We start from the raw sequence: 17,256 nt of genomic DNA, 5'->3' as shown, positions 1-17,256 counted from the left end.
AAAGATTCCAAGAACTCCCAATTGAATTGTTCGTATACAAATTTTGCTCGTTAAAAAGTTGTTAACGAACTGTAAACTAAACAAATAGCTTCAATTAAGACTTTCTGATACCTGTTTTTCCAAGAATTCTTTATCTTTTTTATGGTGCTGTCACATTTAAGCTATTGACAAAAGTGTATCGAAAAGTAAGTAGTGGAAAAGAAAATTGCGTAATAAAATTAAAATATATCAATTAACTTTGTATAGCGTCTATCTTAAAGTGTTGCTTTAAAGTAATTGGAATGATAAATTGCAGAGCCTCTTTATAGAATGCACATCAAATTGATTACTCGTTATTATCTCTGTATTTCATAAAGTAAACGCTTTATGTTATCGTAATGCATTATTACTTCGAGTGCTGCCTTCGAAGATCTGAAGAAGTATTTATAGACAATAAATGTTGCTGTTATTAATAAGGAATCTGATATCCAATAAACGGACAACTAACTGAAGGATAATTTTGCGACTGTGTTAAACATTTGTGAAATACAAATAAACATTACAAATTTATATCAGTTATGTCCATGTGAACTTCGATCTTCATTAAAATTTGTGTATTCAAATTAACATTACAAATTAATATCAGGTTTGTTGTATAGAAGCATCTCAAAATAAATTAGCTTTGACTACGAGTATGTGAACTTCGATTTTCATATTATATAAATTTTGAATATTTTTATTTCTTCTTTCTTATTCTTATTTGTTTGCCTTCAACTTTTATATTTCTTTTATTTCTTGTCTTTTAAATATTCGCAGCTAAAGTTAAGACTTAAGGTGGCTATGCTTAAAGATCACTGTTAACTTAATGCGAATGAATTTGATATTGATCTACTCAGTACCTACTCAGATCAGTAATATTTTCATTGAAACGAATTTGTTGTTGATCTACTTCCTCTCTACTTTTGTTGAAAGAGGAAGTAGATGAACAAAAAATGCATTTGCAAGAAGATTATTACTGATCCTTGAGCATAGCCAACTTCAGGCTTACTTTCTTCCTATTATTCTATCTCTTATCTCCTTTTTTGTTTTTGCTACCACTATTTTCCACTCTGTTTGTATCGTCTACTTTACAATTAATGCAATTCTTTGGCTATTCTGTTGCATTTTTCTTTCAATTGCGTGCAGCGTGGCCGCTAAATTTGTCAGTTGTCCGGGATGCGGCTGCAGTTGCAGTTGCTGCAGCCTGCAACGTCAGATGACGAGTTGAGAGTTGGGTGGCGTGTGGCAGGACTGTGTGTGTGTGTGTGGCAGCAGCATACAATGTCCCGTTCCAAGATTCAGTTCGTCGTAGGGTGAGTGTATGTATGAGTGTGTGTGTGTGTGTTTGTGACGACGTCGAATGCAATTTTGTTAAAAAATGCATTAAGTCTGTGTGTGAGTGTATGTGTGTGTGTGCGTTTTTTATTTGTGTATGAATGCAATTGCATGTTTGTTTTTGTTGCCAATGCAGGCGCCCCCAAGCCACATTTGCCCCCTCCCCCCTCTGCACTCCTCCCCATCGCTAGCAACATGCTCCCAAACCTACACTTGATGCGTGCGCAGCACACACAACCACCCCACACACACACACACACACACTGGCATGCACATGCACTTGCATATATGCAGTTGCATTTTTTCGGAAGATATGCACTCATTTTTTACGGCCAGCGCAGTCGACGTCGCCGTCGACGTCAGCGTTTGCCGCCAGCAGCGTTGCAGCTGCTGTTGCAGTTGCTTTTTTGTATGCAGCACCGAGTTTTTTTCTTCATTTTTCTATCTCGCTCATTTAAGCGACATTTCATTCACGCACGCATATACAATATATACGTGTATATGTGTGTGTGTGTGACGCCATATAACGGCAATCAGGCTGCTTGTTGAGGGGAGGGAGGGAAGGGAGGCAGGCAACCAGGCCAGACCCCAAACGTGGCCGCCCAACGGTCATTGAAATGACAAAAATATGGCAAAAATATAAGCGGAGCGTGCAACACAAACACACACACACACAAAAACAGTTAAAAAATTGCTGCTGGCCTGCAGCAACAACAACAGCAACAATAACAATGGCAAGTGCACGCATTAAGCTTTTTTTATTTCGTTCTTTTTTTATATATACATTTTTTTTTGGGGCCAAATGGGGGAAAGCGACGCTGCTGCCGACGTCGCAGTCGCAGTCGACGCCAACGCCATCAGTCTATGCCAGTTATTACGTTCACAATCTTTTTTTTCGGTGTGTGTGCAGAGAATTTTTCGTAAACGAAAAATAATGAATACATATATACACACAGAGCGACAAACACCCGCCCCGCCTCTCAGCCCTTTCGGCGCATTGCATAGAAAAAAGTAGCAAGAAGAAAGACCAAAAAAAAAAAAAAAAAAGTAAAAATGTAAAACGCAACGGGGAAAAAAAAGCGATCGATATGATGCACTCATTTTCTGTCTGCTGCGCCGACGACAACGTCGACGGCAGCGTTGCAGCAGCAGCTCAGCGACGACATCTCGACGCTTGACTTGGAGTGGCAACGTCGCCGCCTCATCATCAACAGCAGCTGCAGCGGGGCGGCAGCGGGGGCGGCGGACAGCAGCAAAAAGTGTATAAAAAAAAACCGTAATAATAAACGCTCGAAAAAAGCCAAAAATTGCAGCGTCAGTAGCTTTTGTATTTCAAGTGTTTGGCTGAAGTCTGAGGGGGAAGCAAAAGAGACGCAGCGAGAGATAGAGAGAGAGAGAGCGATAGAAAGAGAGAGGTAGAGAGAAAGGGGAGCAAGAGATATAGGGACTAGGGACGCAAGCGTTTTATATAGCTTCATTCTATGCCGCACTACTTGGCGTATACGTATTGTGTGTGTGTGTTTTGTGACTGGACATTGAACACTTGTCGATCTGTTAACTTTGCTGCAGTTCCTGTAACCTGTATCCTGTCACCTACCCACACACACACACTCACACCAACACCGCATCCTGTGCCATCCTGTCACCATTTTTCGTGTCGTTTCATTTCGTTTCTACTTTTTTGTTGGCTGTTGGCTGAAGAACAATTAAAATAGGTGCACGTTGACGGCGTTGTGGCATCCCCTGGGCTGCTAACAAACACTTGGTCGTGCTTTAGACAATAGACAAGGACTTGTGTTTGCGGCTCAAGTGGCAGCCACAGCCACAAAAAAAAATACAACCGAAAAAAGTAATGACGAAAATTGTGGAAGTGCTGGAAAATTATGCACACGTTGTCGACGCTTGTCTCTCGCTGTCGTCTGAAGTGCACACACACATACATATATGGCATAAAAAAGAAGGAAAATAACATAAATAATAGGCTAGGTGCGGCTGAACATTTTAGAGTAATTAAAAAAATAGCTGGCAACAAAAAAAGCCGAGGGAGTTAAGATGCAGCGCACACAGCACATGAAATACATAAATTGTGTATTCTTTTCTCTCTCGTTTTCTTTTTTTCTTTTTTTTTGGCTGCTCAAATTTGATGCAAATTTATGCAGTTGTTGCAATGCCGCCCGCTACTCCACCTTTTTGGCAGTAATTAAGCGTGGCCAACGCAGCGCACGCTGGCTGCGTGCTATGGGGCGTATGTGTAATTTTCGGCATCGTTTCATAAACCGCACTCAAACCACACACACACATACTCACGTCGAGCGAGACACAAAGGCACTTGCGCTGAGCAGGCGCTTCACACATACTTACACACACATACGTATGTACACACACACACACACACACAGTGAAATACTCACACATGATTATAGTATGTGTAATTGCACGATTTTTACATAGGCTCACAACAATAAAGCTTCCCGAGTGCCAACCCAGTCTCAGTCTCAGTGCCAGTCTATGTCCCTGCTCCTCTGTCCCTCTCATTCGTCTCCTCCCCTTCCTCTTCTATGCTTCCCTCTCATGGCCCTGTTAAGTATGCTACAATAAATGCAGTGTCAGAGGCGGGCCACTGCCCAAAGTGCAATTATCTCATGTATTGTCTGCTCACACAACATCATTTTTTCGTTTCTTTCCTTTTTTTAACGTATTTCGTACTTTTTTTGTATTTTTTGTAGTTCATTTTCGGGCATAGCAAATAGATAATGCACTTTGGCTAGCTAGGTGCACGTGTACTCAAAAGATGGTCTAAGTTTTATGAATACTTCATTTCAGCTTTGATAAGTTTGAGTTTGAATTCTCTAACTGGCTTAAGTGGATGTTTATTTTATTACTATTGAAAGAAAAATCAAGTATTTAGAAGATATTTAATTTAATAATCTACCATGTTTTTTAAATAAAACTGAAGTATGTACTTCGCAGCATAGATCAGTTTAGCGCTAGGAAAAAAGGTCTTAAATTTAGAGAAATTTGTATGAGTGCCAGCAAAGGTTCTTAAGTCTTTATCAGAAATATTGATTTTATTAGACAACAATTTCTTAAGCTGAACTGTCAAATATTGTATCCCATCAAAGAAGAGGTTCCTACGTAGAACTGCCAATAGCAATTTCTTTATCCTTTTAATTTAATTGTTCTTCGATTTATAATAAAGCAAGGAAGTCTCAAAATAAACTGTCAAATAATGTGTCTTATAAAAAAAAAAAGTTTTCTAACTGAGCTGTCAAATATTGTTTGTTATAAAATAAGAAATTCAATTGTCCTTAAAAATTTCTTCACCCTCGTAATTTAATTTTTCTATAATTTACAATCTAACAAAACATTCTCATGATGGAATGTCAAATATTTTTATATAAACTAAGAAATTCTTAAACTAAATTGTTATTATTTAGCAAGTTAGTAACACTTGTTTAAGTTTGATTAGAAAACTTAACAGCCGCTAGCAGATATCAAAGATATATATTCCACATTAATCACTATTAAATCTGTTAAATTAATTCCACCCAATTTGTTGTGGTTAAACACTATTGTGTGTAGAGCATTCGAAGTGCAGCAACAGCAATTAACACACTTTGTGTTATGTATTTTTTTGTTGTTGTATATTTTATGTATTGCATTGGTATGCAGCTCTCTCTTTCATTCTTTCATTTTTTTGTGGTTGCATTTATGGCACATGCAGTTGATATACACATGCAATATATTTATCGTATGTACATATGTATATATATGATTAATTATAGTGTATATACTTGAGAGGGTGCAACAACGACTCACCTGACTGGCTTTATGTCGCCGCTAATGGATGAATTTGGCGATGGTTTGCTGCTTAGATCCAATGGGGCATCTGCACTGGGACTCGGAGTATCTTTGAGTGTGGGACTTGCGGCCGCTGCCGATGCATCTGAGGTAGTTGGTGTTACCAAATTAGCAAGCTGTTGCTGTTGCTGCTGCTGCTGTTGTTGTTGCTGTTGTTGTTGATTGGCCAGTGTGCTGATCAAATTAAAGTCGGCAAACTGAACGGTGAATTGTGCCAGTTTGGCGGCCATTGATTCCATCGATGTCATTTTGGCTAAATTCTGGCTCAGCAGCTTGTAAAGTTCTTTCGAAGCTGGCGCTGTTCCAATTGCTGTTGTTGTGGCGCTGTTGTTGTAGTTGTTGTTGTTGTTATTGTTTACTCTATGTTTAATAGTGTTCTTATTGTTGTTGTGCAGCGATGCGCTCGAGTTGCTGTCGCTGTCGTGCTGCGAAAGTACAACAACAACGAAAAAAAAGGGAAAACATGCATTAAGTATACGTTTTTATATATTAATATCATATTTCGCTTTTTAGCTTACCTGCTGCACTGCAGCTGTGCCGTTGTTGTAGATGATGTTGTTGTTGTTGCTGTTGCTGTTGCTGCTGATGGCGGTGGACACGTTGTTTGCCGTTGTTTCGGCCACCAATTCGCCTTTGGTGTTCACCGTTAGCAAGCGACCGTTAACACAGAAATCGCACTTATCAGACGGTGTCCAATCGTTGGGTTCTTCTGGCGGTGGTGATGGTGAGCCTGAGCTACGTGATGTTGCACTTGAGTCGTTATCTTGTGATGTATGGTTGTTGTCTATAGAACAGAAATGTACTTCGATTAGTTGCTTCTTGTCTGGTTTGGTGTTTAGTTTGCCTTCATTTATTGTTAATTTCTTATAATTTCAAGAGTTGATTAGGTGCACTTAGAAATCTCATTAGCAGTTGATAAATATCAAGGATATTATCATTATTATCATTTATACAGAAACATATGATATTATATGATTTAAATATCATATCATCATATTTCGATTCGATTGTTCTTGACTTGTCTAATTTTGTGATTAGTTTGTTCTTTTCTTGACTCAATTTTAATACAATATTGACCAAAATTCAAGTGTTGCTTAATTTCAAATAAAAAGCTCATCACCGGCCAGTAAATATCAAAGATATATTTATCATCATTCATATAAGTATATATATATATATACAAAATGATAAATATACTTCGAGTATCTGGTTCATTAGTTTGTTCTTTTCTTGTCTTAATTTCTTGATCATTCTCTCAAAACTTAAGAGTTTGCTTTACTGTCAGAAAGCTTATCATGAGTCATCAAAAATTTATGTATTTATCATTTATCGTCGATTATCTGGTTTTAGTGTTGGCTAAGTGTGTGAAAAGTTTATTCTTTTCTTGACTTAATTAAATGACAATTTTCTCAAAATTGAAGAGTTGCTTAAGTGCACTTAGAAAGCTTATCAGTAGCTATCAAAAACATATTTATCATCATTTATATACAAATATATATATAAATTGATAAATATACTTAGATTAACTTTTTCTTGTCTTGGGTAATTTTGTGATTAGTTTGACTTCATTTAAAATAATATTGATCAACAATTAAGTGTTGCTTAATTGCAAATAGAAAGCTCATCACCAGCTAGTAAATATCAAAGTTATATTTAACAACGTTTATTTATTAAAGAGGAATATACTTTGATTAGCTGTTTCTTGTTGTTGGTTTATTCTTTTCTTGACTTGATTGAATGACAATTTTCAGCCTCGTTAACTTACCAAAATCTCTTTCAAATTGCAGTGCGCCGTTGTTGTTGTTGTGGAAATGTTGGCCGTTGGGCTGCTCGAAACGGTGGTTCAGTGGTTTGCAGTTGTTGCTCTCGTCGGCTTCTGCTTCTGCTTCTGCTTCTATTATTGATATGGGCTGTTGCTCTGCAATATTCAATTGGTTGCGCGTCAGTTGATCTTGATAATGTTTCCATTTCCTGCGACCCATGAATTCCTCAGCGACACGTTCTAAGCCTGCAACAAACAAACAAACAAAACGAAACGCAAAAGTTTAGAAAATTGCATTGCAGTTGAATATGGAAAATACATGATGGGAGGGCACAAGGCAGCACTTGAGCCATGAAATATGCATAAGTCGTACACTCGAATCGACTATTAGCTTTGGACTAATGGACGTATAATTTTTCGCCGTTCGTTGGTAGCATTTAAATGATTTCCATTTGATTTCATTTTTTCTATTTTTTTTTTTTTGTTGCCACCTTTTTTACTATTTTAATTTGGTATAAGCTTGGGAATTTCTACAGACTTAAATTACTTAATTGAAATGTGAAGAACAGAATGTGAAATGTCTCAAAAGAAATACAGGCCATACATATAATATCTGAAATTACAGTCTGGCGCGTCTGCGTATGCGTATTATTACGTATACGTTGTCGAGCAGCGGGCGTTCTTTTTTCCTTTTTCAAATTGATAGATTTGCATTTGCGTTGTTTGCATAGGAGAGAGAACTGCAACTGCAACTGCAACTGCATTTCCTTGCACACACACACACACACACACATATCCTTGCACCGTCGTCTAATTGCCACAAAAGTTATGCAATTTAATGCAAAATGCATAGGCCCTGCCACACACACACTGCCAAACACACACACACGTGGAGGAGAAGGCCACTCCAGTTGTCGGGCATGCGTGCCTTAAAAGCGAAAACTTTTGTGCTTACCGAGTATACGGTAAAAGGTTACGCGTCAACTCACACGAAATGCGAATTAAATATTGGTGCCTGCAAGTTTAAGAGAAGGAGTGTGCATAACAGAGAAAGGAAGAGGGAGACGGAGAGGGAGAAAGGACGAAGAGAGTGAGAGGAGCTGCACTGCAATTTCGGCCGCACATTTTGTAGCATTTTGTACGCATTTCAATTTACAAAATATGTAATTTTGTTTTGCAGCGCAACTCTTGCTTGCTGTTGTTTTTAGTTGAACCGGAAGTTGTGCTAAAAATTTTGTTTTTTGATATTTCTTTTCGCTCCCCCCAAGTTGGCGTCCTGATTACGCAAAAGTGCGTGCAGTGCGTGTGCCTTGGCCAAGCGAAGCTAAGCTGGGCTTGGCAACCTCAAGTGGGGCAAAAGGCGCCACAGCAACAACAACAACAACAGCAACAGCTACGGCAACAACAACTGCTGCTCATTCCGGCGCATAAGTAGAGCGGCATGTTCAAACTTTTTATTTAGCGTTAAAATTGCATTGCAACTGCAGTCGCTGTCGGTTTTGCCTTGCGTTTGCCCATTGCGTTTTTTTGAGGCGCTCAAATAAACAGGGTCGTCATCGTTGTTGCCGTTGTTGCTATTGCTGCAGGGGTTGCTGCTGTTGCTGTTGCAGTTACCGTTGACGTCGCACGCACCAAAAAAGGCGAAAAAAACCAACAAACACACACACACACAGAAGAGGTGAATGCACGCGCGGGACTTACGAAACTCAAACTTTAAAGTGCAGCCAATACACACTCACACACACAGGCGTTGCACACCTGCATTTGGGCTGCGAAAAGTAGAGAAAAAAAAACAAGTTACGCATACAAGCACGAAATTCCGAGGGTTGTTGCTCGGCGGTTGCATACAATGCAGCGTACGCAACGCAACGCACGCACAAAATGTCTGCCGGAGGTGTGTGTTAGTGTGTGTGTTCGTGTGTGTGTGGTTAAGCGACACACATTGCGTATGATGACGACGGCCGCAAGGTGGGATTTCAATGCGTCGCCAGTCAGCTTGCCAGAGCTCTGCAGAGTAGCGTTTACATTATGCCAAGCGAACGCCTGAATGTATGCTAAATAGAATTTTCACTTCGTGTTTTTTTCTTCTTCTTCTTCTTCCTCATTCGCATTCTCATTCTTGGCGCTTGCTGCTGTCGATAGAGGTCTACGTACAGCTATGCATATGAATATGCACACACCATCAAGACACAGACAGATAGACAGATAGAGGAGAGCACACACACACACACACGCACACACACACACTCTCTCTTTGCATGCATTCAAGGCGACATGTCAGCTGGGTTTGTGCCCCTTCTAGTGTATCGTGTGTCAGTCTAGTTGTCTGCTCCTGCTTCGGTCTCGGTCTTTCACTCTGTCTGTCCGTCTGTCCGCTGTGTTTGTTTGTTGGTGGCTTGCTATGTGTGTGGCTTTTGTGGTCGCCCTAAAACTAACAGCGAATCAAAGCAAAAATGAAAGTGCGTTTAATCAAAGTGTTAGATGTGCATATTAAATGGCTTCGCTGCTTTAAATCGCTGCCGTATGATTAATATGAAGTTTTGGTTAAGCTGCGAGGGATGAAACCCAACACGAAAAAAAAACCAATTAAACACGCAAACTCATTTAAAAAAACAACAACAACAAAAAAAAAAGGAAAAAAGCAGAGCAACAACAACACACACACACACACATGTTGAGAGACACACGCACATGGAAATGCCATGTGCCATGTGCCATGAGAGACAACCTGAACCAACCCATGAAAAGTGGCAAAAGAAATGCACGAAAAAAAATGCAATTATCGATTAATGTACACATTACCGAGTATATATACATATATATATATGGCCCATACTCATATGTGTGTGCGTGTGTGTATCTTTGCCAGATAATCCCTTATGTATAGGTAATTTAAATGTGTATATATATAGAGACATATGTATGTATGTAGGCGCTACCTTTGCGTGTATATATAAAAGTCATACACAGACAATTTTTTGTTTTTATTTCCTTTTTTTTCGTTTATTTTTCTCTCTCTGGTTTTTTTTTCGATTTTTTTGTTGCAATTTTAATGCTCATCCTTTAATTTCGTAGGAGGTGCCGTGCATGCATAAGGGGGTGGGACAGCAAGGGGGGTACAGGAGGAGGGGGCACTCGTGTCATTTACGCGCGTTACATAAGCAAATTTCAGTAATGATATACATTATGTATTGCCATCGATACAAAATGGCTCTTGTTGCTGCCATTTGCATTATTCTTCTTGCGGCATGCAACGTGCCAACGTGCAACCGTTCCCCTGTCCTTTCCCTTCTCCCACAATTTCAAGTAGACTGGGGAGGGGAACGACGTCAACTTTTTAGCCACGCTGACATGTCGACAACGACAACTTGACATTTTTTACGGCCTTTAACGTTCTACGTTCTACGTTGTGTTGTTTTGCTTTCGGTTTTGGCTTTTCGTTGATTTCCTTTTCATTCTTCACATTATTTTTGTGCCAGTTTGTTAGTTTTGCTTTTCGGTTTGCCAACACACATACACACATATGGCGTAGCATGTAGAGTGCGTGCCATAATCAAATGTCAAAAGGTGACTGCGAATGCGACTCAAAACGTATGAGTAATATTATTATTACACTCATATCTATATATGCACATTTTTGTGGGTTTTGTGGAATGCCACGTGCCAATGCCTTTAGAGAATTGTGGAAACTAGGTGTGATTATTATTTAACATTACTTAATGCTGAAATTCTGTTCTTCTCTATAAAATTTATTGAGCCTCAAGGTATGCAACAGTTTTTTTTTATATTCTTTATAATGTTCAATGTAGTAGATGAGTAAGTAGTAAGGAAAATATGAATTTGATGAATTTGCTCAGTTTTTGCAGTTCTGCAATATAGTTTGATTATAAATGAGTTGAAATATAATGGCATTGTATATATAAATTATGCAGAGAACAAGAAATCATTCTAGAAAGGTGACTTTAATGACTAATGTTTCATTATTATAACTTCCAACAAAAGTCACTAAATTGAACGATATTAAAATAAATATATTGCTTATTTCAATGCTTAAGTTAAATGTTGAATAATTCATTTAAAAATATATTCAAATTAAAATTCATTTAGAGCCAAGAAATCATTGTAGATGTCTGAATTGAACTACTTGTTTCTCATTATTAAATTGTAATGAAAGACACTAAATAAGAAGAGTTGAATATAAAAATAGAATGAATGAATTCGTTTCGCTTTTTGTGTGCTTAAATACAAAGTTTAATATACACTATAAAAGCAAAATTCAGTAAAACTTCTGTTTCTTGTGGTATGTACAAATTCATTACTAAATGTAGTTATTTTGCTAGCTACAAGAAGCCCAAGTTTGAATTTAGAATCTAAGCTAGTCACGCATTATAAATCAAGTTCCACATCTCTAGAATGCTTTAGCTCTCATGCAAATTCCTAAGCTTTTGCTTTGAAGCTAGCTATACAAACACTGTGCTATATTAGTTAACTGGAGCAGCCCCCAAAAAATTAAGCTATGTTAAAAATAAACGAAAAGTGCGCTGCTAAAAATGTGTTGTGGTTGCTGTAGTCGTTGTTGTTGTTGTTGGGCCAACACACGCCATTGCATTTTGCATAGCATTTTGAGTTATGTCGAATGTCAACGTACTTGCAACGTGCCTGAGCGGGTGGATTCAAGCAGAGGCCGAAGCAGAGCCAGAGATGAAGGCGGTGGCAAAACGCAGGCGGCAGTTAGTTAGTTAAAGGACAACTTTGTTGCTTTTTAGTCCTTGTTGTTCGCTGTTTACTGTTGCAGTTGGCGTCACATATCCTGGCAAATCGGTTAGCTAGCAAAAAAAACCGGCAAGCCAAAAACGAGAAAAGCCAAAAGGAAAAGCCAAGTTTCAAAAGCCAAAAGTGAAGCAAAAAAAATGAGTTTCACTAAAAAAACTAAAGTGGTTGAAAGAGCGAATACAGAATGCAATGAAAACGGGCAAGTGAAAACTCTAAACTGTGAACTGTGAACTGTGAACGCGCGTTGCAAGTTTGCAACTTGCTAGTCGCCTGTGCGTTTCGCTTCTCTTCTTTCGCTCGTTTTTTGTAGGGGGCTTGTTAAATGTTGTGTGTGCAATGAAAAGGACATGCGACTGGCTGCCGTCGTTTGGGGGCAACTCGCTGTCAATGTGCTCGACTCTCTATGTGTGTGTTTGTGTTTGTGTGTGGAGTTAGTGAAACGCTTTCGGCCAAATTGTCCACCACTTGCATTGCAATGCAATGCATTGCAAGGCGGCAGCAGTGTTGAAATGTAAATGAATTGCACAAAATGCAAGGACATACGCAGCACTCACACTCACTCACACACATACTGGGATGCATCCAATGCTGTCACTAAATGGGCCTCTGCTTGTCACCTTCCCCCTCTGCTCGATCCTGCGCTCATAAGCAACCCTTTTTTTGCAAAACTAAAACGCAACCTACCCCAAAAAAACGAAAAAAAAAGAAGCAAAACCTGGCAATTTACATACTGACAACATCAATACACACACTCACATACTTAGTTGCAGTTGTGCGTGTGTGTGCTTAGAACAGTTTTTGTGTGTCACTTTGGCATAGAAATTGTCGTCGTCATCGCTTGACGCGAGGCGAGACGAGACGTGGCGAAGGGAGGGGGCAAAAGGCATATGGAAAATTAGAAGCAGCAAATAAATTCGATTGCCTTGCTCGGCGCTTTTTCGTTTCATTTCGCTTCGCTTCGTCTCGTTTCGACTCGTCTTGCATCGGCTAAACTCACGTAGTTGTTGTTGTTGCAGTCGCTCTTGCTGTTGTTGTTGTTGTTTGTGTGTGTGTGTTTTGGTTGGTGTGGGAGTCCCTCTCGGTTTTTGTCGAAATGTGTATGTTTCGGGTGCGAGAGCTGTCGTCTTGTTGTCTCGCTCTAATGCGCTTTGCCATGCACTTTTGGGCCTGCTTGCAATTTGATTGGTTGGCCAGCCGAGTTTTTCGGCCAAAAATATTTGAACAGCACTCACTGTTGTTATTGTTGTTGTTGTTGTTGCTGCTGTTGTTGTTGTTCGATTGCATTTGATTGCATGTTTGCTCAGCACTTGAAGTATCTGTGCTGCAATTGGTGGGTTTCACGACTCGTTTAGAGAGAAGTAACAAACACACAGAAAACACAAAATACAAAAAAACATAAAGGAAATTGCCCGAAATTGCCCTCAAGCAAGTAATTGATGTTCGCTCTAACTAATTCCAACTCGTTAGAGACTAAAAAGGGACTTTGCGCTATTCGCTACTATTCGCACTAATTACAAGTGTGAGATTGCTGATTGATGGGTAATTACCCCAATAGAGCAACAAAAAAAAAAAAAAAAGTTCTACATACTTCAGCGTCGCGCTGCAGTAGCAGTTATCCCATCAAAATGTCATAGTTAGTGGCATATTGCACGATAAATTGGAATCTACTTGACTTGCTTATAGTTTTGCACTCTATTATTATTTTGTATGCATATAGCTGGTTATTTCTTGGTAATCGCTTGAGATAGATATGTGCTTAGAATGCTGACTAACTGGACATTGTCATAGGGTGAATCGAAGTAAACTATTTGAAAAGAATTTACTCAATTATAAATTTAGAAAAAGTGCTAAAAAGTTCTATGATAAAAAAATATATGAAATTCTTAATAGTCAAAATGTATTCAATATATTTTTAAAAGGTTTTCTATATGTATATTATTTAATATAATATATAGTTGGTTATTTCTTGGCAATTGCTTGATATAGATGTATGTATAGAAAGTTGTCTAACCAGGCATTGATATAGGGTGAATGGAACTAAACTATTTTAAATGCATTTACTAAATTTGAAATGTAGAAAAGGAGCTAAAAAGTTCTGTGATCAACAAAATATAATAAATTGTTAATACTGAAAATGTGCTGAATAGTTTTAGAGTATTTTACTCTATCATTATATATAGCTGGTTATTTCTTGGTATTCATTTGAAAGCTGTCGAACTGTAGTAGTAAAATTCACTAAAACGGTTGAAAATATATCTGATCTAATCTGATTTGTCAAGTGATAGTTGTTGCATTAAATAACTATAAAATTGTATAATGCTAAAAACCCCACGAGTTTCATCATCAGCATTGTGCAACTGTTTGAATATTTAAATCAAATTAAATCATGACTCTGTACAAGCTCAAATTTTTACTTGAATTTCTCAATAGAAAAAATGACTCATCTAAAATTAATCGAATTATGAAATTAAAATTAAATCATGACTTACAAAAAAACAAATGCCACAATTTTCAAGGGAAAATGAATCACATAAAGTAAATCAAAATTAAATTATGAATCTACAAAGACTATAATTATTTTTCTAAATATAAAATGCCATATAAAAATGAATTATCAGAATTAAATAAATTCTTTTATTTCACATTTTCACTCAGTCTCACTCTCTCTCTGTATGCAGTTGATTGAACTGAAAAATTTGTCGCCGGATATTTTATTTATTTACACCTCAGCTGTGTAATATTTCTTTACAGTCAAGCGTATCTAAATATCATCATTGCATTTCCCATTTCCCCATTTTTTGCCACCCAATTTAACGGCTCTATAAAAAAGTCAACCAAATATATTTTGCATAGACTCGATGCATGAAAAAAAATGGTGACTATAAAAACTAGTTTTTAATATACATATAAATAAAGTCGAGTAAAATTGGCAGCATAATAAAAGCAGGCAGAGACAGCAGCAGCAGCAGCAGCTTGCACAATTTATTGAAATGTAAAATGCAGAGAAATGCAATTTCCGTGGAAAAGCACCAAACTGCAGCGATACTACGCGATACGGTGGCAATAAAATGAATGCGACTGACAACAAGAACAACAGAAAATAAAACAGGAGCAGCAGGGAAAAACTAGACAATTGCCAAAGAGCAAAAGTCAACAACAACGAGGACAAAAAAAAAATAAAAGATAGAAACGCAGCAGGAGCAGCTGCAACAGGCGGTTGCATGTGTGTGTCTGTGTGTGTGAGGTCGTAAAAAAGTGAAGCTGCATGCAACAGGCGGCCCGAAAGTATGCAACACCGAAAACAAACAAAAACAACAAGGACTAAATAACTAAACAAAAGCTAAACCAATTCATGCGCTCATTCATTCATTGAATTCGCAAATTCAATTTAGTCGGCAACAGGCGAAATAGACAGAGAGAGAGAGAGCGAGAGTGAGTGAGTGAGAGAGAAGTTGACGATTGTTAACTGCAATAACGATGCGCAATAAAACGAAGCGTGGCAACAACAGATGAGCTGCCAGCCAGCCAGACAGACAGACAGAAGGAGAGACGGCATCAAAATTTTATTCATGGATTTAGTTGAATTTACAATGAATGGGTTTTTGGCTTAGATGGGGGCAGCCAGGCAGGCAGGCAGCAAATGGGGCAGCCAGACAGCGATGCCACTAAACGGCAAATGGTACGAAAAACGAGCAAATGATGACATATCTACAACAACAACAACAGAGCCCAGCTGGTATTTCAATTTAAACTCCAACAAGTGGCAGTAAACTATTTTTCATGAGAGCACATTTAAATTTTGCCGCACCCTTCGCCTGCCGCAATGTGGCTGCTGCCCAGGAGTTGCTGCTGTAGTTGTTGGCTGCTGGTTGCTGGCTGCTGGCTGCTCGTCTGGCACACTCGACACGGACATAAATGGGGCCGTCGTCAGTGAATGAATGAAGCTGCAGCAGCCACAAAAAGACAGACAGACACGACTCAACGCAACGCAACTCAACTCGACTCAACTCGACTCGCAACACGACACACATACAGACAGAAGGACGGACGGACGGACGGCAGTTTGGTTAGTTGACTGGCATTTAACAGGAGTCTTGTTTTTGACAGCCGGAGCGAAGCGCAACCTAAACAGAGTTACCCAAAACCGAAAAGGGAACTGGAGGCTGCACCCACTTGATGATGGGCAAGTGTGAAACCAATTAGGGCCACTTAAGTGTGCACTTCAAATGGACACGTCGTAGAGGCACACACACACACACACACACCAACTCCCCCTTCCTACATCAACGATTCATCTAAAAACAAGTTGCAACACACAAAAACGAGACGAAAACTTCATCAAAATGATTGCCATATGAGTACTACGTACGTTACGTATACGCAGCGTGAAACAAAGCGCACAACAAAAGCCAAGTGCTTCGCCAGACAATGTGGCAAGGGGAGCAGTAGCAGGAAAACCAAAAGTCAACTGGCCAAAAAGCAGGCAACACGAAAAAAAAGAACCAACCAACGAGTGTTGAGTGATGCAACTAATTGCTTCAGGCAAATGCCCACGACTCGGTTCACTCCATCTCCCTCTCTCTCCCTCTCTCTCTCTCTGTGTGTGTCTCTTTCTCTGGGAGCAGCCCTCAATCCAATGAAAGGATAATTGCGCGGATTGCGCACAGATCGCCTTAATCCTTTTAGGCCAGCCTCGTCATGGACCACGCTGCAGTTGTGCGTTTTTTTTTTTGCTTTTTGCGCCCGCGCGTTTAATGCATCGTCCACTTGATTGCATTGCAGCCGCTGAGAAGAGACTAACGAAAAAAAAAAAGAAGGAACGAAGCGAGAAAAATGTACAACACAACGCGGCATGGCCAACAGTCAATTTTTTTTCGCGCTGCTGTTGCTGTTTGCATACAACAGCCACAATACACAGCAACACCTCGACACTTTCGAGTGTGTGCGTTGTGTGTGTGTGTAAGTGAGTGTGCGTGTGTTATCCTGACGCGGCAGGCAACTGGCACATCAGAGTCGCGTTTTTTGTGTCTGTTGCGTGTTGAAGATTCTTTTTTTACGCGCCTCTTCTCATCACTTTGTTTCTCTCCTCAACTGGCAGCAACTCTGATTGTCTGTGATTTGTGAATGCAAACGCGATACCCAGTGAAAAAAGTGCGAGAATTGCCAGCATCAACTGTCAAATGTTTTGCTGCATTTCATCCAATGAAAATCACACACACGCTGTCAGTTAGACAGTGATTATGGCATTCAATTTTAGCTTTTTTTCGGTCTGAATTTAGTTCTTTTGGGGGCTTGATAAGTTGAATTGATTTGCGAGATTTGAACTAATTTTTTTTGGCTTTACTTTTATTTATCATTATCAACATTTTATAAGCATTTGAATTTTGGAGTTTTGGAGTTTAAATTGAGTTCTTTTGGTTCTGATTTAGTTGAATTGATTTGTGAGAATTGATCTGGATGTTTTGCCTGTCCTTTTTTTGATTATTATCATTTTATTTGTTATGATT

The 17,256-nt window shown here is 39.0% G+C and overlaps 1 protein-coding gene across 4 annotated transcripts in view; it reads right to left on the bottom strand.

The window, feature by feature from the left end:
• The window catches only part of LOC117576414 (putative uncharacterized protein DDB_G0282129), an 80,360-nt gene that overhangs the window by 12,128 nt on the left and 50,976 nt on the right, over positions 1 to 17,256 (bottom strand). For 2 of the 4 annotated variants that reach the window (XM_052007648.1, XM_034261142.2), the window contains 3 exons: positions 6,980 to 7,222; positions 5,734 to 5,998; positions 5,173 to 5,643 (listed from right to left, as the gene is read on the bottom strand). In XM_052007648.1, the coding sequence (XP_051863608.1) occupies positions 5,173 to 5,643; positions 5,734 to 5,998; positions 6,980 to 7,222 (979 nt within the window). Of the gene's footprint in view, positions 1 to 5,172; positions 5,644 to 5,732; positions 5,999 to 6,979; positions 7,223 to 13,007; positions 13,059 to 17,256 lie in introns of those variants that run through there. The other 2 variants (XM_034261141.2, XM_052007650.1) reach the window with 2 other exon arrangements.

Source organism: Drosophila albomicans, chromosome 2R (assembly GCF_009650485.2).
Source record: "Drosophila albomicans strain 15112-1751.03 chromosome 2R, ASM965048v2, whole genome shotgun sequence".
Classification (NCBI taxonomy): Eukaryota; Metazoa; Arthropoda; class Insecta; order Diptera; family Drosophilidae; genus Drosophila; species Drosophila albomicans.
This window is presented reverse-complemented; position numbering and strand designations above follow the sequence as displayed.